At 59.7% G+C, this 19,837-nt stretch overlaps 1 protein-coding gene across 1 annotated transcript in view; it reads left to right on the top strand.

Moving 5' to 3' along the window:
• NHEJ1 (non-homologous end joining factor 1) overlaps positions 1 to 17,431 on the top strand; it is a 55,847-nt gene extending 38,416 nt beyond the window's left edge. Inside the window, exons 6-8 of the mRNA XM_086615765.1 lie at positions 16,557 to 16,674; positions 16,923 to 17,026; positions 17,307 to 17,431. Of these exons, the coding sequence (XP_086471891.1) occupies positions 16,557 to 16,674; positions 16,923 to 17,026; positions 17,307 to 17,387 (303 nt within the window). The 3' untranslated portion in view covers positions 17,388 to 17,431. The remainder of the gene's footprint in view (positions 1 to 16,556; positions 16,675 to 16,922; positions 17,027 to 17,306) is intronic.
• Positions 17,432 to 19,837: the final 2,406 nt, after the last annotated feature.

The following is a 19,837-nucleotide window of genomic DNA, read 5'->3' on the forward strand; positions in this document are numbered from 1 at the left end:
GCTGTTTTCCTGCAGCTCCGCCACTCATTCCCGGTGCCCGTCTAACTTATAAACTTTAATGGCCAGTTTAAAAGATTCCTGCCATGGGCACCTCGTTGCCAGTTTTAGGTTTTTAATTTGGAAACTTTCCCCTCTGTGGTTGGGGAGGAAGGACTTGGGTCCGCTCGGGGCCACTCATTGGGTGCCAAAGAGACGGTCCAGAAGGGCTCTGTTCCCGTCACTGGTGTCAGGGCAGGGTCGGCCATGCCAGCGCCGAGGAGGGCGGTGGGGCAGGCACCATGCATAGGGCAAACGGTCTGGAGGAGCCCCCTGGTCCCTTCCCGCTGCCCACATATTGGTGGAATAAATTTAGCTCCTTCTCAGCTGCTGGCAGGGGGAGCAGCCACCTGCTCCTGATCAGCGTGGTCCTACCCCCCCACCCCTGGTGTCACCATGGCTCTGGGCTGTGCGGGCAGCATCCTTACCCCACAGCCCTCGGAAGACACCGGCAGCCCCTACACCTCTGCCCGGGGAGTGAGGAGGCAAGGGGCTACAGCCACATTTGCTCCCCCAGGTCCTCAGATCCTCGTCCTGGCTGTCACAGTGTGACCTGGTGCAGGGGGATTCCAGCATCCCTCCCTGCAGCTTGCTCTTGCCATGCCGCAGCCGGCAGAGCCGGAGTTGGGCACAGGGCCGTGCTTTCACGTGCTGCTTGGCAGGAGGAGAGGATGCAGGGATGGCATTTTGGGAGACACCGAGGGCATGGCACTGCTGCTCCTCCTTGCTGCCCATCTTCCCCAAAGCCCTTTGGCAGCCCCCACGAGGTGAGGCTTGGCAGAATCATGTTTCACCAGCGCAAGCTCAGCTCTCCTCTGCCTGCAGCAACTCAAGAAGCCCTTGCAAATGCCCAGGAGGTGCTGGGACGCAGGGCCAAGGCCTGACACCCTCCCATGCAACAAGAAAACCAGCCTACAAGCTTGAGGGGAGCCTGCCCACAGTCTTCCCACCCAGTGCTGGAGAGAGCAGGGACATCTTGCCCCAGCCACAGCCACCTGAGGTTGCTGACAGTGAGGCTCCAAGGAGTGACCATGGCTTGGCTGGGTCTCTCCTTGTCGCCAGCCCAGTGTGGCGGGGCTTGTCCGTATGTTCCTGCTGTACATGCTGGTTGTCTGAGGATGCTGAGTGCAGGCTGGTCCCTCCAGCAGCCAGAGGTGGCCGTGTCATGAGCCCCTGTCTGGCTGGGTCCCAGACCCAGCTGGGAGAGCCCACCCTAGAGCATCTTAACTATCATCACATGGGCCTGGGACCTTTTTCAGACTTTCCTGGGGGTCTGGGCAGCTGCACGGCAAACAGTAGGGCTGACTTGGCGAAAGTCTGCACCCCAGGGGGTTGAACTCCCCTGGGGTGAGCACCCAGAGCACTCTAAATAGCAAATGGAGCCAGAGGAGCAGAGGAGTGGCCCTGGTTTACCAGCACTTTCATACCATGGCTTTCAAGTGGTTCCCCTGCCTCTTCCCCATGAGCCAGTGGCACATCTGTGCTGAGCCCAGGCGTGGGGCTGGCCGGCGGGCTGCCTCCAGTACCGTGCCACGTGCTCTGTGGCCGCTGGAGCCAGTGCTGCTCGCCAGCCCCGGAGCAGCCCTGCCTTTGCCAGCCCTGTAATTGATTCCTGCTCTGCTGCACGGATGGAGGCTGCAGATGTGCAGTGGGCTGTGGGTACCAGCTCCAGGAGCCAGCCCGGGCAGAGCAAGGAGCAGCCCAGGCCTCGCCTCGGCTCTGGCATCTGCTTTGAGAGCTGCCTTTTGAGTTTCCATGAGTTCAGAGAGGTTCTCTCCCAACCCTGACTCCTGTTTTGGATCTGCTGGAGGAGGTGGGGTTGTTGGGGAGCAAAGAAGCAGCTCCCTGAGTGTTACTGCTGTGTCTGCCGGTGACGGGCTCGGGTTTTCATAGAATTGTAGAATCATAGAATGGTTAGGGTTGGAAGGGACCTCAAAGATCATCTAGTTCCAACCCCCCTGCCATGGGCAGGGAAACCCTCCACTACACCAGGTTGCCCAAAGCCTCTTCCAACCTGGCCTTGAACACTTCCAGGGATGGGGCGTCTACAACTTCTCTGGGCAACCTGTTCCAGTACCTCACCACCCTCTGAGTGAAAAATTTCTTCCTTAGATCTAATCTAAATCTGCCCTCTTTCAATTTAAAGCCATTGCCCCTTGTCCTATCACTACATGCCCTTGGAAAAAGTCCCTCCCCAGCTTTCCTGTAGGCCCCCTTTAAGTACTGGAAAGCTGCAATAAGATCACCCCAGAGCCTTCTCTTCTCCAGGCTGAACAGCCCCAACTCTCTCAGCCTGTCTTCATAGCAGAGGTGTTCCAGCCCTCTGATCATCTTCGTGGCCCTCCTCTGGACCCGCTCCAGCAGCTCCATGTCCTTCTTGTGCTGGGGACTCCAGAGCTGAACGCAGTATTCCAGGTGGGGTCTCACAAGAGCCAAGTAGAGGGGCAGAATCACCTCCCTCGACCTGCTGGCCATACTTCTTTTGATGCAGCCCAGGATACGGTTGGCTTTCTGGGCTGCCAGCGCACATTGCCAGCTCATGTTGAGCTTCTCATCCACCAGCACTCCCAAGTCCTTTTCCTCAGGGCTGCTCTCAATCCATTTTCCACCCAGCCTGTACTTGTGCTTGGGATTGCCCCAACCCATGTGCAGGACCCTGCACTTGGCCTTGTTGAACTTCATGAGGTTCCCACAGGCCCACCTCTCAAGCCTGTCAAGGTCCCTCTGGATGGCATCCCTTCCCTCCAGCATGTCCACAACACCACACAACTTGGTGTCATCTGCAAACTTGCTGAGGGTGCACTTGATCCCACTGTCCGTGTCACCAACAAAGATGTCAAATAGCACTGGTCCCAGTACTGACCCTTGAGGAACACCACTCGTCACTGGCCTCCACTTGGACATTGAACTGTTGACCACAACTCTTTGACTGCAACCATCCAGCCAATTCCTTATCCACTGAGTGGTCCATCCATCAAAACCATGTCTTTCCAGTTTAAAGACAAGGATGTCACGTGGAACAGTATCAAATGCTTTGGATAAGTCTGGGTAGATGATGTCAGTTGCTCTTCCATCAATGCTGTAACCTCATCATAGAAGGCCACCAAATTATTCAGGCAGGATTTGCCCTTCATGAAGCCATGTTGACTGTCACCAATCACCTCCTTATTTTCTATGTGCCTTAGCATAGTTGCCAGGAGCATCTGCTCCATGATCGTGCCGGGCACAGAGGTGAGACTGACTGGCCTGTAGTTCCCTGGGTCTTCTTTTTTTCCCTTTTTAAAGATGGGGGCTATGTTTCCCCTTTTCCAGTCAGTGGGAACTTCACCAGATTGCCACGACTTCTGAAATATGATGGATAGTGGCTTAGCAACTTCATCTGCCAGTTCCCTCAGGACCCGCGGATGCACCTCATCAGGTCCCATGGAGTTGTCCACCTTCAGGTTCTTTAGATGGTCTCGAACCTGATCTTCTACAGTGGGCGGTTCTTCATTCTCCCAGTCCCTGCCTTTGCCTTTTGTGACTTGGGCTGTGCAGCTGGAGCTCTTGCCAGTGAAGACTGAGTCAAAGAAGTCATTGAGAACCTCAGCCTTCTCCATATCCCGGGTAGCCAGGTCCCCCGTTTCCTTCCGGAGAGGGCCTACATTTTCCCTAGATTTCTTTTTATCACTGACCTATCTATAGAAGTTTTTCTTGTTGCCCTTGATGTCCCTGGCCAGATTTAACTCTATCAGGGCTTTAGCTTTCCTAACCTGATCTCTGGTTGCTCGGACAATCGCTCTGTATTCTTCCCAGGCTACCTGTCCTTGTTTCCACCCTCTGTAGGCCTTCTTTTTGTGCCCGAGTTGGTCCAGGAGCTCCTTGTTCATCCATGCAGGCCTCCTGGTGTTCCTACCTGACTTTCTCTTTGTTGGGATGCACTGCTCCTGAGCTTGGAGGAGGTGATCCTTGAATATTAACCAGCTTTCTTGGGCCCCTCTTCCCTCCAGGGCTTCATCCCATTGTACTCTACCAAGGAGATCCCTGAAGAGGCCAAAGTCTGCTCTCCTGAAATTCAGGGTAGTGAGCTTGCTGTGCACCCTCCTTGCTTCCCTAAGAATCTTGAATTCCACCATTTCATGATCACTGCAGCCAAGGCTGTCCTTGAGCGTCACGTTCTCCACCAGCCCTTCTTTGTTGGTGAGAACAAGGCCCAGCAAAGCCCCTCTCCTCATTGGTTCCTCTGCCACTTGGAGAAGGAAGTTATCATCCACGCATTCCAGGAACCTCCTGGATTGGCTATGCCCTGCTGCGTTGTCCTTCCAACAGATATCGGAGTGGTTGAAGTCCCCCATGAGGACCAGGGCTCGTGAACGTGAGGCAGCTCCTATCTGTCTGTAGAGGGCCTCATCACCCAGTCCTCCTGGTCAGGTGGTCTGTAGCAGACTCCTACTGTCCCCTGTCCCTGCTCTCCCTTTAATCCTAACCCATAAGCTCTCAGTTGGGACCTCATCCGTCCCCAGGTGCAGCTCCATGCACTCCAGCTGGTCTTTGACATAGAGGGCAACACCTCCTCCTCTTCTCCCCTGCTTATCCTTCCTAAAGAGCCTGTACCCTTCTATTCTGACACTCCAGTCGTAGGATTCATCCCACGTCTCCGTCATGCCAATAAGATCATATTCCAACAGGCATGCACACACTTCTAACTCCTCTTGCTTATTCCCCATGCTGCGCGCATTAGCATAAAGGCATTTTGAGATGATGGCAGCTGATGGCAGTGCAGGGGGGCTGCAGATGTCCCCCATTCCCCTTGAGGCTGTAGAAATACCTGTCTGGAGAGGGAGAAGGTTGTCCTGCACGGTGCCTCAGCAACTCTGGAACCTGGACCCCCCAGCTAGGCAGCAGCCCTACTGAAGACTGGGGTCTGGCGAGGGGAAGCAGGGGCAGGAGCAAGCACAATACACCTTGCCAAGCCCTCTGATGTCTTTAGGGCTGGCAAAGAGCAGGGCCATGGGGATGGCAGGGGTTTGAGTTATGGAGGAGAATTTTCTAGCCTGGCACTGTATGGGAGGCAATATATTGGAGCATGTTATTATGGATAAGGTTAAAGATAAAGCAATTTTTAGACTGGGAGGTGATGGTGGTCCAGGAGAGAGTGACTGCAAACAGATGAGGTTTGACATGAGCACAGGGGAGATGCAAGCAGGTGCCCCTGGTACCTTTTTTTCCAGTGCTGCTGATGACAGATAATGCTGCATGGAAGAAAACGCCCAGAAAAATAGGGTTGAAAAGGGTGAGGCTTTTAAAAAACCCTGTATTTAGCCAAAGGGCATGGTTTTGCTGTCTGGAGATGGCAAGGGGTGGGTGAACCCTTTGGAGCAAGGCAAAACCCAAATGGAGAGAGTGGCGTGACGAGTGGGCAGGGGGATGGAAAAAGCAGTGGTCACTGGAGCTGGGGGAGGTCTCTGCTCCTCATCACTCGTGGGGAAGCGGCATGGCTCGGAGCATCATGCTCCCAGCGCAGGCTGGGATCCCTGCCCTTGAAAATGAGCAGCATCTCGGGCTGCAGCGGCGGAAGGTGGCGGGGCAGAGATGGACGGGGCTGCTGCAGCAAGGGGAGGTCTGGTCGCCCAGGAAGAGGGGTGCAGCATGGAGCAGGGTCCCAGCTCCCCCAGCCCTCTGTGCCCCTCTCCCCAGGCAGCACCACAGGGAACCCATCCCGCTCTCCCCACACCGAGAGAGCGAGGGTCCCCTGACAGGGTGTTTTATTAGCAGCAGGTGCCTGAAACCCAACTCAGAGCTCAGCAATCCTTCCCCTCACCTGGAGATGAACCCGGCTTGGGGGGCACGACTGTGCAGGGTCAGGCCCCACCGATGCCAGGATTACCCCTGCCGTAACCAGAGCAGCTCCCTGGCAGCCTGACGGGCTGATCCTGCCATGGGCGACAGGCGCGTAATGCCTGATTTCACAGCGCTGGCGTGCTCTGTTTGCTCGTGGCAATGATCTCTCCTGCCCCGGCTGGCTCCAGCCCCTGGCCAGACCCTGACCTGCAGCTCTGTCAGCTGGGATTAGACACAAGATTTAGGCTAAGACCTCTTTCCTCCTGGCTGGAGCGATGACAGAGAGGGGAAAGCCCAGCCCATCATTTCCGGAGCTGGAGCTCCTGCCCTGCCCTCCGTCCTGTGCACAGCAGCTGCCAGACCTGCCTCCAGAGACGGGGCAGGAGCATCTCAGGGCTGCAGGCAGCACCGGGGCTTTGCAAACACCACGGCACTGCCATGGCTGGGAGCAAACCTCATATAGAAAAGGAGAAAGGCAGACTCCCCCGTCTCTCCAGCTCTGCGGTGGTTTGGGAGATGGGTCGTCTGCAGCAAACCAAGGGGATGCTTCTAAGGGAGGGAGGTGAGGAACAGGGGTGGTCCATGCAGAAAGGCTCTCCCCTTTTCTATCTGCAGCCCTCTTCCCAAAATGCTCCATGCTGTGCCCAGACAGCTTGTTCAAAGCTGTGGGGCAGAGGCAGCCCACAGCCCCCTGCCCTCGGCTCCTCCAGGCAAGGGGCTGGGGGTGGCCTGAGAGCAGGGGAGCAGTGTGCCCTGAGGGAGGGCTGGGGCTGGCTGCCCAGTGTGGCTGGTGCCGGGGGTGGCAGAGCAGGATCCGTGCAGCAGCCAGGGATGCCCTGGCACCCTGGCAAGCACCAACCCGGGGCTTGCAGGAGCTCTGTATCCATACCTCCCTAATGCACAGTGCTGTGCCAGGGCTAAGGATACCCCTCACCTCCTCGTGGGGTGCACAGCCCTGGCCAGCCCTCCATGTCCCTGCAAACTTGTCCTCTCCCAGAGTGTCGCTTCCTGCTCATCTCCTCAGACCCTGGCTTTGTTGGCTGAGCTCGTTTAGCTTTGACGAAGTTTATAGCACGCTGGAATGCAGAATGGCTGCTGGCCTCCCTCCAGCCTAAACATCCCCACCCCGTGGTGCGACAGGAGCTGATAAGGGTGAGTGCCACAGCAGGCAGGTATCTCGTGCCCAGCCTGCGACCTTACAGCCACACGACCTTGAAGGCTGTCATTTATCTCACATGCACGCGTGCGTGTGTGTGTGTGCGTGCGTGTGCGCGCGCGCACTGTCTCCCATCCCCGAGAAATGTTCTCAGCGTCTCTGGTTTTCTCTCCGGGCCAAACCCACACGCACGTTGCCCGAGACCGACTCCGAACAGACTCCTTTGAAGAGCAGGGCTTAAATATACATTTGGCATTCCAGCGGCAGCGTGCCGAGCGTGGCCGAGGGTGTGAAAGTGTTTGCTTGACAAACTCCGGGGGCTCTCACCTCTCTGCCGGCCCTGGGGACTCGCAGGAGAGAAATGTCAAGGAATTTTTCACCTCTCTGTTTTGTTTTGTGTTTTTATTTTGTTTTCCTTCTGAGAGTGCATTTTTAGCTCTGGCGAAAGGTGCCTGATTGACAGTCTCAGAGACTGAGTCCCCTCTCTTCGCTGGGACAGGGACAGTGGGAGCAAACATCCCACCTCACTCCCAGAGGGGAGAGGGAATGGCCCTGCGAGCCTTGCGCTGACCCTGGGGGCTTCTGTCTCCTCTCTGCTGGCCCTGTCCCCTCTGTGAGCTCAGTGCTGTCATGGCCGGATTTGGGTACCAGCAGGATGGAGAAGGCCCACATCCTAGATGGCCTAGGCTGTGGTCTGCTCGGAGCTGACCCTTTTGCAGAGAGCCTCTGTCTGCTGGGGACAGTGGGGTCTCAGTCGCAGGGTCCTTTGTCACTGCTCAGCTGACTCCAAAGAACCGTCCGCCCCAGCACCGTGCTGTGAAGGCACCTGTGCCTGTTGCTCCATGGAGGATTTCCCAGCTGATGTCCCCATGTGCCACGGCACCAGCCTGGGCTGGTGGCCCCCAGGCATCTTTGGGGGTGTGGAGAGGTGTTGTCACCTTGTGCCTCTGTGGGGGGAGATGGAGCGAGTGGAGCAGGAGGGTGTCTCCAGGGGCAAGGTGCAGGTGGACAGGCTGGATGCTTACAGCCTCCTAAAATGGTGCATGAGAGGCAGGAAGTCAAAAATACCCCAATCTTCACTTGCCACTCTGCTCCTTCTGGGTTGCAGCTGATGACAGGGCAGGGTCAGCAGCTCCATCCCCAATTCCCATGCGATGCAGGATCCGTAGTGGAGCTGGGACGCGCAGGGCAGAGAGGGGTGCAGAACTAGGACTCTTGCTTGGACAGAGCCTCCCCATCACTTCAGACGCTGTGTCCTGCACCCGTGGGAAAGAGGGAGGAGAGGCCCTGGGCAGCAGATTTGGTTTCAGAGGCCATGTCTGCAGTGCCTGCTGGAGCAGGGCGAGATCCTGGCCAGCTTTTGGGGAGGGGGCCAAAGGGGGCTGCATCTGTGTGTTCCCAGCTGTCCCTGGCGTAATCCCTCACGAAAGAGAATCCCCTGCCCTGCTACATCCCCCGTTGTCTGGTGACAGCGACACCTGGCCCTAAATCACCTGCCACTCCCAGCCTGATGGATCACCATGGAAATGGGGGTGCTGGCCCCCAGGCCAGCAGAGAGAGAGAGAGTCTGGGGTCTGTGGGGCAGGGGTCTGGACTCTGGAGGCTGCAGAGCAGGGATTAGGATGCTAGGAGTCTACGGAGTGTGGCTTGGCATCCTGGGGACCACAGGGCAGGGATTGGTACCCAGAGGTACCCATTTGGGGTTAGAGATTGGGCTGCTGGGAACTGTAGATGCTGAGAAAGGGATACAGGGGACTGCAGAGCAGGGCTGGGGACCCTGGGGGCTGTGGGACTGGGAGCAGGCTCTGTCCCTGGGGTTGAGGGCAGGCTTGGCTCCGGCTTGCCAAGGTTTCCTTCCTGGCCCACTGAAGAATCACTGGCTTGTCTGGTGGAGCACAGACCCATGGATTTCCTGGGCAGCGAGTCCCTTTCATGTGGCCACTCGCAAACTCTCATTACATCACCGGGGGCTGCTCCTCCTGGAGACAAACCTAGCACTTTTTAGGGGTTTGCCATCCCCTCCCCCCCCCCTCCTCCAACCTGTGTGTTTTGGCCCGGGGGGATGCAGGGAACCGCATCCAAGTGTGGCCGCTCTGGCAGGGAGACTCAGGGCCAGCAGGCACGGGGAGGGCAGCGAGTCTTCCCCCTCCTCAACCTGAATAAACATGGGCTGGCCGGGGCTGGAGGGGGCTTTTCCAGGCTGGACCACACCCTAGGGGGCTATTTTTTGCCATGAATGAAGGGGCTGTGTGCTGGCAGGGCAGCCTGGCCTCCTGCTGCCGCTGCTGCTCGCTTGACACTCAATCCTGCTGCCTGGCTAGGTACCAACATCTGCGCTGAGCAGCTGGGCACTGCCCGTGGGACACCTGGGCACCGGCACAGCTGGGCACTGCCGAGGGAACACTTGAGCACTGACATTGCCTGGGGGACACTTGGACATCTGTCACAGCTGGACACTGCCTGGGGGACACCAATGGGCTGCCAGAGTTGGGAAACACTGGCTGTTGCAAAGTGAGGGGAAGTGACAGTGACTCAGTGGCTGTGCCAGTGGCAGTGCCAGGGCCGCTGGGACATGTTGGACCTAGCCCTGCTGGGGCCGTGTGCCCAGGGAGCCGCCTGAGCCAGCCCCAGGGGTAAGCCCTGCTGCCCCCCGCCCCACACAGCAGTGCTTCCTGCTGCAGTTTCGGGTGACGATGGGGCAGCGTCCCCAGGGAGGAACTGCGAAGCTGCCAGGGTGGAGTGGCCGCCGTGTCCTGCTCAGCCCGATCCTGAACGCACCCACATTCCCCCCAAAGCCCCTAATCCTGCCTGGCTCAGCTCCAGCTTCCGCTCCGGGCCCTGTTAGCTCAGCTAATCCCTTGTGTGCCGGGTTTAGGGACACGCTGGGTGCAGCATCCCCATGGGTGTCCACTCATCACCTCCAGATTTCAGTTCTCGAGGGGGTCTGCGGGCTGCTTTGCCACTCCCCAGCCCTGCCCCACACTCCTGCAGCCCTGCCAGCCGCACTGCCCCACAAGTCCAAGGGGAGCCGCAAGTGCTTGTGCCCATGAATGAATGGCCTGTCCTTGCCGGGTGGAGCCGGGGTGCTGGATCCCACCCCTTGCTGTTCCTTATCGCCACAGGGCATCCTTGTGATTCACCAGGTGTGGCTCCCTTTCCATCACCCCACTTTGCAGGAAGTTTCCTGGCCAGCCCCCTGCGAGCCCTACGCAATAATAACAAGCCAGGATGAGCTGGCCAGCCTTCCTGAGCAACCCTACAATAACAAACCAGCACGATGTGTCCAGCTTTCCTGGACAGACAATAATAAACCCGCATGAGCTGGCATACTTTGCGGAGGAACCCTACAATAATAAGCCTGGGTGATGTGTCCAGCTTTGCCGAGCCACCCTACAATAACAAGGCAGCGTGAGCCACCCAGCTTCCTCCCAGGGGGGACCTTGGCCACCAGGTCTCCACACCTACTCCCAGGCTTGCCCAGGCCTTCCCTTGCCTACTCCTGCCCCTGGAGAAGGCAGCCCATGTCAGTGGTGGGCCAGGGTCCATGTCAGTGGTGGGCCAGGCTGGCAGAGGTGATGCCTGTAGGTGCCATCAGCTTGTGGCTCTGCCTTCCTGGAAGCCAGTGGCAAATCCTCACAAGTCCTGGCATGCCAGGAGGACCTGCTGCTCTTCAGGGCATCCTCCTCACCCAGCTCTCTTGCCAAACTGGCACTCAACACCAGCCACCTGGGGGACTCTCCTGCTATTGCCCCATGGGCTGCTGGAAGGGAGGACAAGTGCCTGTGGTCAGGATGGAGCTGGGGGTGCCACCAGCACCCCCAGCCCCTGGGCAGCCATGCCCAGCCTCTTGCAGAGTCACCCAGGCAGGGGGGCAAGGCTGGTGCCTGAAGCAAGGGCTGCTCTGCTGGACCCCACTCTTTTTCAGGGAGTTCATTAGTGCTTGGGCAGCGAGAGGGCTTGAATGCCTATGGGTTTACTGGGTAGTGTAGAGGGATGCTGGAGCTCCAGGTGTGGCTGTGCCCATTGGGGGCTGGAGCCCCTCTCCCCGCCACCAGCCCTCTGCCAAGCCCCAGGCTGCTCCTGGTGGGCTGGTCCTTGCATGACTGGGGAGGAGATGCTGAACCTCCTGCCCTACCTCTGCGCTGCCGCCAGTCCTCCTTTCCCTGGGATTTATCCCTAGGAGCTGGAAGCAGCAGCGAGTGGGCAGGGCAGGGGCAGGACCCCCCCCACACACCTCCCCAGCATCCCTGCACGGGTGGGGGACCTTCATCCACCCCAGCCCGGCAGCAGCACAATGCAGAGCCCCCACTGCTGCCGTGCGACGTCCGCTCAGTGTCTGCGAGCAAAGCTGTAACCCAAGCGCAAAACCGGCACAAGGAGAAAAGAAAAGGGTATTGAGCGGCGGGGCTGCTGCGGTCGCCGGGCAGCATAGACTGCTGGTTGTTAAGCGGGTGCCTCGCTTGCAAAGGCTGCCTTGATGAAGTGTGAGACAGCACTTACGGAGGGACGCGGGCAGGCCTTCTCGCTCCATCTTCCGCTCACAGTGCCGCTCTTATGCGCCTGACATTTGCTCGCTGGAAAGGCCCCGAAAGTCAGGGGAAAGGAAAACATTGCCTGCAGCGGGGCCGGAGCGGCGCTGGGAGGAGTGCCGGGCTGGGTCGGGCTAGGTTGGGTCGGCCTGGGATGCTTGGTCGTCCCAGTCTCACCGCTTGCTCTTCCCCGGGGTGACCCCTTCACCTCTCGGCAGCTCTCCGGTTGCCTTCCTCTGCCGGCACCGCTGCTTCCTGCCAGGTGCGCTCAGCCTGGCTCCCTGCCTGGGAAACCCTGGCCATCCTGCCCCTGCCTGTTCCATGGGCTGGCTGGCAGCACTGCCAGCTCTCCTAGCTGCTGCTGCTGCGTGTCCCCAGGGGCTTGCAGGGTAGGGGGTGACAGGGACAGTGCAAGCCCAGGGCAGGTCCCTTAGCTGTCCGCTGCTGGGGTACGCAGTGCCCCAGAGACTGCTGCAAGCTGCGGTGAGCAGGTGCGAGCAGTTCTAAGGGCTGGTGGAGCTAGAAAAGGGCATCGGTGTTCAGTGTGGGGCAGCTTGGGGTGCTTTGGGGCAACTTGGATTGCTTTGGGGCAGCTTGGGGTGCTTGAGGGCGACTTGGGGTGCTTTGGGGCAGCTCTACCCTGAGGGAGAGAGTCACTGCCCCACCAGGGAGCTGGGGCAGAAGGCCAGGCTGATGTGTCCTGCCCCATACCAAGCATATGAGCTGCCCCTTTGCCTGCCCTTGACCCCAGCCAGGAGGGACCAGTTCAACCCCCTGCACCTCTGTCCTCCCACAGGCAGATCATGGTGGGATCCCTTGGGCCGGCACTGTTGGCAGAGGCTGAGTGAGCAGTTAACACAGGTTGGTGCTGATCTATCTGGATCCCAAGTGGATCTGTCCCCAGCCTGACCAACACTGGGACAACCATGGGCAGAGATGCACAGCGCACATCCAGCGAGCCATGCCAGCCCCGTTCCCAGGAGCATACACAAAGCTTGTGGCAGGGGATGGCATCGAGGGCAGCCTGACCACGAGGCATGGAAACGCCCTGGCCATGGAGCCCTTCCCGCTGCGGGCTGTGGCAGCATCGCCAGGCTTTGCCTGTGCCAGTGCAGCAGTGGCTGTGCCCATTGCCAGAGAGCCAGTGCGCCATTCCAGGGCCGCTGCTCCACCACGCTGCTTCTTCGGAGCCCACTGACGGGGGGAGCCTGGGGAAGCCATGCCCCCCCCACCCCGGCCCACACCCCTTGGCTCCCAGCCCCGGCAGGAATTATTAAGTGTGCCCCAGTGGAGCATGTGCTGAGGCTGGCCACGGGAATGTGGGCAGATCTGACATACAAGCCACAGCAGCCAGGCTGTAATTTCCAAACAGGCCCCGTTCGCTCTGTTTTCCAGTTAAAAATATATTAAAAAATAGGAATGTGGGGTTTGTAGCGAGGAATGTTGGTAACCACTTTGAACGTCTGGTGTGATAATGAAAGGGTCAGTCCCCAGCTTTGAGCACGACCGATTTAGACTCTGGTGCTTGGCACCGGCGCAGGGGCCCAGCACGGTCCAGCCTGCCTGCAACCCCCCCTTGGGCCTGGGCCAGGGAAAGGTGATGCTTCTGTGTCGGTGGCATGGTGCCAGGCTGGGTGATGTGCCCCTCCTGCTCACACTGTCAAGAGGACGTCCAAATCGCTGTCTCATACGGCCTCTTGAGAAAGGAGTCTGGGCAGGAGTGGGTGAAGGCAGGATGCCTGGGAGATGGATGCTGTACCCTGCCAACCACTGGCCCTGCAGCCACCCCCCACTGGGGTACAGCCCCACAGCAGAGCGCTCCAGGATGGGGACACTCAGCGAGGCTGCAGTCCGGCTCCCCGTGAGCTGCTCCCACCGCCGCGGGGCTGCTGGCAAGCATGGCTCGCTCCCGGCGCGAGGTCAGGCGCCTGCCCTGCTTCGCCAGGCAGCCCCCCCCAGCTGGGCTAATCGCAGTTCAGGGTGTGCTGCAGAGCCTCCCATGCCGCTGCTGCAGCCTTGAGTTGCTCCTGATACTGGGCCATCCCGCCTGGCCTTGTGGCCAGGTAGTCATAACACACGGGCCAAGCCGTGCCAGCTCCCCAGACATCGCTCCCCGATGCCCGGCGAGCCGCGTGGGGCAACCCGGCCGGCACTCCCCCGGGTGCCAGCTCCCTGCTCGTGCCGCTCCCCGGACCTCTGGCATCATGTTTATCCCAGAGATGGGTAATCAGAGAAAAACAAGTCACCGGAGGCCAGGGCAGACGTCACAGTGGGGACAAGTTGGCTGCGGCGGGGTTCAGCTTGGGGATGTGTTGGGGCAGTGGGGCAAGGAGGGGGGTTAAGTCACCGGTAGCGGGGGCTTGTCCCCCACCCAGCCCCTTCTGGGGACACCTCCTTGTCCTTCTCAGCCTCCGGGGCCATCAGGTGGCCGGTGGCTGGCACAGCACGCTCCACTCCCTGCTGAGTCACTGCTCTGCAGGGAAACGGTTACAGCTTTGGTTATAAACCCATTTCCCTCTGGGGCTGTGGAGCTCGGTCCTCCCATCCCGGCGAGGGCCAGCTCCGGCGGCCCGATGGCTCTGAGCCCGCGGGCTCGAACCGCTGGGAAAGGCGGTGGCAGGAGGCAGCCGATGACTCCCAGATTCCACCTCAGGTTTGCCGGAGCTGGGCCCTTCACAGAGGCATGGGCAGCGGGTGCGCTGCACCTGCAGAGCCCTGTGCCACCCCAGATGCCCATCCCTCCACGAGGGGCTGGTGGTACTGAGCACCCTTCTCCCAGCACCTACCCAGGGTGTCACTCCAGTGGGTGTCCTCAGGGACACCTGATGGTTACGAACACGGTGGGCACTCCACAGCCTTGCCCCATCCCTATGGGCACCACAGGGACACTGTGCTGGCTCTGGGTAGCTGAGGCTGAGCACCGAGAGAGCAGCTGCCCTGCCTGGATCCTCACTTGGATGCTGGGAAGAGGAGCAGCCCGGGCAGCTCTGGGGCTTGAGGCACGTCCCAAGTTCTGTCCTGTTCTGCAGCCAGCGTCCCGGGTGATTTGGAGCAGAGGGGAGTGGTCAGGACCCTATGTCTGGGTGCACAGCCTGCCCCACCACACTCCCTGAGGACCACTCAGTGGTGGGGAGGGGGGGTGGGCAGCAGAGTAGTGGCACCCAGGGGCAGGTGGCTCTGCAGGGGACTCTTATGCTCTCCCGGGGCATTGACCCGCGCAGTGCTATCTAGTACACTTTGCTCACTCCACCACCATTCCCAGCTTTCCTGGGAGCTGCTGTTTGCTTTTCTCTGAATTACGGCTCCAGCTTGTGCCTTTGATCTGGTCTGTGTCGGTCGCCCGTTTCCAGCCCCTCTCCTGCCTTTGAAGTGCAGTCGCCTTCCCGGCTTCGGATGCTGCTTTTGCAACCTCGGGTGCAACCTTGGACCCATGGGGCTGAGACATCCAGGGCAAGAGCATCCCCAGGGTGTCCGAGGTGCTCAGCATCCCTCCTCCTCCCTGGGACCTTGTGATGGGCCAGTGTAGCTCAGAGCTTGGAGGCCAAGCGAGGAGGCGTTGGGAGGTGCGTTTGCCCAGTGGCAAGAGATCCCGGGGATGCTGGCAGGCCGCTGGGACCAGAGCATCGCTCCCTCCTGTGGCAGTGGGCAGGGAGACCAAAAGTCCTGCACAGAAGCTGACCAAACAGCAGGCCCTGATGGCATGCGTGTCCTACAGCTAAGGAGTCTTTCATGCCTGTGGCTCCAGCAGGAAGGATGAGATCTGCAGGGAAGATGCCTTTTGGGACATTGGCCAACCCATCCTGGCATCAGCCCTCTCTCTCTCTCCCCCTCTGGCAGGAAGCAGCAAGGGGGGCTCAGCCTGCCCTTTCTGCCACTGGGAAGCTGGGGCCAGGCTTTGGACTCTGGCCTTGAGTGGGTCTGAGTGTCCCCATCCCCTCCCTGCTCCCCTGGCCTGGAGAGGATCCAGCCTTATCTGTTACACTTTGTTCTTGTGCCGTCTGGGTGCGGAGCAGAGCAGAGTTTAGCGTGCAGACCTTTGGCAGACACACACACACACTGCCACACAACCAGCCATACAGGCACCCAAAGCCAGGCTCATCTATGCCCCTGTGCATACATGAATACTCGCACTCACCCATACCGTACACCCATACCATGCCCCGTGCACCCTCCCGCAGCCACCCCCTCCCAGGCACACACACATTTACCCATCCCTGCATGTGTTTGTTCTCTGGCTGTGTGCTCTGTTAGGTTTCCAGTGGAGTGTGGCACTTGCCCAGCCTGACAGCCCGCCCATCGTGACAGCCAAGGTCCCCCAGGCACATCAGCATGGTCCAGAGGGCAAGGGTGGCATCCCGCAGCCCTTGCACAGGGTGTGGGCAGGAGGAGGGGGGCTTCCTTGTGTCAAGCCTGGATGGAGACAAAAATGTGTGCAGTGAGCCAGGAGCTGCTCTGGCAGCCTGGGAGCAAACCTGGGCATCCCTCATCTCATTGCTGCATCGCCCTCACTTGCCATGGGGCCACCGGAGATAGCATAGGCATTGCTGAAGGTGGTCGTGGCAGGCAGAGGTTCCCCATCCCCACCTCGTGCCAAGGTCCTGCGCCTGCCCAAGGCTCGCCGTCCTTATCGGCCAGCCAGGCCCCCGCGCTGCTCCCGTCGGGGGAAGCCGCAGCCCTTCCCCCGTGCGATCTTATCTCCGGCGTTTCATGAATGACTCGCAAGCCTCCAGTCGCCTCTGAATGGGAAGGCAGCGCGCCGGCCGGAGCAGGTGTGCGGGGGGTGTGTGTGTGTGTGTGCGTGCGTGCGTGTGTGTGTGTGTGTGTGTGTATGCGTGTGTGTGTGTGTGTGTGTGTGTGTGTGTGCGTGTGTGTGCAGCTGAGGAGCAGAGGGATGCACGGCCCCTTCTCCACTGCCCAGCACCCACTGTGGCACCGTGGCAGAGTGTCTGGGCAGGACAAGGCTTCTGGCAGGTGGTGGCCTGGCAGGGTGACGGTGCCTCTGCTCTGTCCCACAGAGCCTGCCCCGGATCTGCAGTGCAGAAGAAGGGCAGGCGTTCGCCTCTGCTCTGCAGCAGCTCTACACAGCGGTGACACAGCAGGAGGCCAAGCAGGCTCGGAAACGGCAGCGCTCGGGTAAGGAGCTCTGTGACCGTGGGATGGGGAGAGCCTGAGGCACTCAGCCCCTCTGCAGCTGAACCACCGTCCCAGGGAAAGGGGAGCAGGGCCCTGGATGCTGCTTATCCCACACAACATTCTCCCCCTTTCCCTCCCCTCCATGGGCTGAGCTTCCCCACCCAGGTGCCATTCCTGGTGTGGGTTCGGGCAATGCCCTGTCCTCTTTCATCTCAATCCCAAATGGCATCTCTTCCTGCTGGTACCAGAGGACACCGAGGACCCAGTGCCTGCTGTAGAAACCACAGGGCACCCCAGTCCACTGCCTCTGTCCCAGGAGGATGAAACAGCATCTTCCAGTGAGGGAACCACGGTGAGTGCAGCTCTAGAAACAGCTCGTCCGTACCTGTGGCAGGGGCCTGCACCTCCTTTCTCTCCTCACATCCCAACCTGTACCCTTCCGGGATGGGCTGGAGGTCTCAGCTCAGTTCCTAGCCCATCTTTCTCCATGCATCCTGTCTAGGGAGCGTGACACTTGTGTGTGGTTTGCACACCACCACGGGGATGACCGGAGTGTCACTGTTTGCACATGCGCACCCATCCTGTGTGACCCTCCAGGGAGGGGACTGACGCTGCCTCCTCTTTGCTTCCAGCCGGCCCCCTCCCCAGTTCAGAAGCCCCGGGTGCCTGCGGCCAAGGCCAAGCCAAAGAAAGCGAAGGGGCTCTTCAGCTGAAAGGTCGCTGCTACCCAACCCGAGGGTCTCTGCTTCCCCCAGGATCTGAGAGAGGCAGTGCAGAGCACCCATGCATCCTCTGCCTCCTCTCCTGCATCTCCTGATGGACCCTGCCTAGGTCATGGTCTCCTCAAAGGTGTCTCCAGCCAGGGAGATGGAGCATCTCCTTTCTTCGGTGGTGTCTCAGGAACCTCTTTTCTACCTCTTTCCTGGTGCAGTCCTTGCCCAGGCTGCCTTTTGGTGGAGCCAGTGCTTTACCTGGGGGAGTGAGAGAGATGCTGCCAGGTGGGTGTGGGACAGTCAGGGCTCTGGCAGGACTGTGGGGTTTGGCTGCTCTCCTGTGGATTTGCAATAAAGTGCTGTGTCTGGTTGAGATTCCCTCTTCTCCTGCTTTGTCCTCCCTGGGCCCATAGTGTCCAGGCAGGGCTCCAGCCCGCAGTGCTGCTGGGTCCCCCTCAGCCCAGTCCTGCTGTCCCATGGGCTTGCAGCAGCTCTGGACACCTGAGGAGCTGACAGCAGCTCATTTCTGTGAGGCAGGACAGCAGATCCTAGCCCGTGCTGTGCCTCACCCTGAGCAGCAGCATGTGGGGTGGCATGTGCATGAGGGGACCCCCAGATCCTAAGGGCAGAGCATGTTGAGGGGCCTGGAGTTCACGTTCTCCTTGTCTCACACTGGAGACATACCATGTGCTGGTGCCTGCATCCAGGAGAAGCCCTTGCAGCAGCATGTTGGCAGAGGCAGCCTGGCTGTGCCAAGGGGCACCCTCCATATGCAGGCAGCTCCCTCAGGATTAGTGGGCAGGTGAATGTTGTTAATCTATGCTCTGGCCTCTAAGGACCAGTGGACAATCAAGCCACTAAGGCACTGAAAGTTCCCAGTCTTGGGAGCAGCTGTGGAGCAAGTTATAGATGCTCCCTGGACACAAAGCACCACCTCTGCCCCTCCACACTCATCCATCCATCCATCCATCCATCCATCCATCCATCCATCCATCCACCCTTGCTCTCCTTTTCTAGCCCTTGTCCCCACAAACTTCCTTGGGGGCTGGGACCCCACTCCTGTGACCAATCCAGGTCCTAAAGCAGCAGGCAGAGCCAGGCAGCACTGCCGCAGGCAGGCCATAGCCTGTGGTGCTGCTTTCCCAGGGCAGGGACCCGTGCCCCCGGCTGCCCTGCTCCCCGGGGCTGGGCCGGCCGCAGTCACACTGCCTGCTCTCCCGGGCGGCAAGGGGAAATAAAAACATCCGGAGCAGCCCCTGTGTCTGTGGAAGGGGAATGAAAGGGCCTTTGGTGGGCTGCAGCCGGCCAGTCCCAAGGTGAGAGCAGCCGGTTGGTTTTTATATTTCCTCTCTGAGGGAGCAGCATGCAGGGCAGGATGGGTGGTGGGAAGGGGAAGCCATGGGATGGGGAGCTTGTGCCGGCAGCTGTAGCTACATATCCTACCTTCTCCCATCTGCCAGCATCTTACTCTGGCAGCTTTGGGTCTCCCTGCCAGGCGCTTGCTCACGGGGCGGGTCCTGCTACTGGCAGGGTAAGACCAGGGCAGCAGTTTAGCAGCTGTATGTTTCATGTGTCTTCTGTCATCAGGTTGTCCCATGGTGCAACCTCTGCTCCATCCGTGTGGGCTCCATCTCTTGGCCTGGGAGCTGCTCTGTTCCAAGCCAGGTCTCCCAGCATCCTGTGGGGCCCGGGCTTGGTGCTGCTTCCCCATGTACATTGGAACCTGCAGAAGGAGGGCTTATCACCCCAGTGAGAACATTTGGCTCATCTGTCCCCTTTGGGGCTCAGAGGACATCACATGGAGGGGGATACATTCCCATCCTGCTGTGCCAGTGGCTGTTGGGCTCTATAGGGTAGTGAGTGGTGCAAACTAGCACCTGCACCCCTAGCTCGTCCTGGCTGCCAGCTGCACCCAGGCTGTGTCTCTGCTTCTCCCTGGAGTGCTCAGCTCAGGGGAGCCAGCCCAAGGGATGCTGCAGGGGTGTTGCTCAAGAGCCCTGTCCTGCTGCAGAGTAATTTCCCCTGGGGAGCCCTGCAGCTCTGTGCCCAAGGGATGAGTGAGCACCTTGGCAGGCATGGGCTGGGGGTAAAGACCTGCTGCAGAGACAGATCCTGCTCCACTCACCCTGCTCCCCAGGCAAGGGAAGGTGAGGCTGCAGGAGTGTGGATGAGGGGTAAATAAAAGCAGGAGAGTGAAGACAGTAGTGGGAAAAAGAGCTCTGCCAATGCTCCCCAGGCCACTACAGGGACCCCAGCCCCCAAGACTCCAGCACGGGGCTGCTGGTGCCTCCCTGGCCTAGGTTGCCGCCAGCTTTGGGGAGTGTCACCACTCATTGTCCCATCCTGTCCCGCTGGGGTCTCCTTCCCTGTCCCCACCCCCTCCTCCCTGGAGCCGGCTGGATTTGAGCTCCCGACACACATTAAAGGCCACAAGTTCGGCCTCGGCCTCC

Source organism: Tauraco erythrolophus, chromosome 8, assembly GCF_009769465.1.
Source record: "Tauraco erythrolophus isolate bTauEry1 chromosome 8, bTauEry1.pri, whole genome shotgun sequence".
Lineage (NCBI taxonomy): Eukaryota > Metazoa > Chordata > Aves > Musophagiformes > Musophagidae > Tauraco > Tauraco erythrolophus.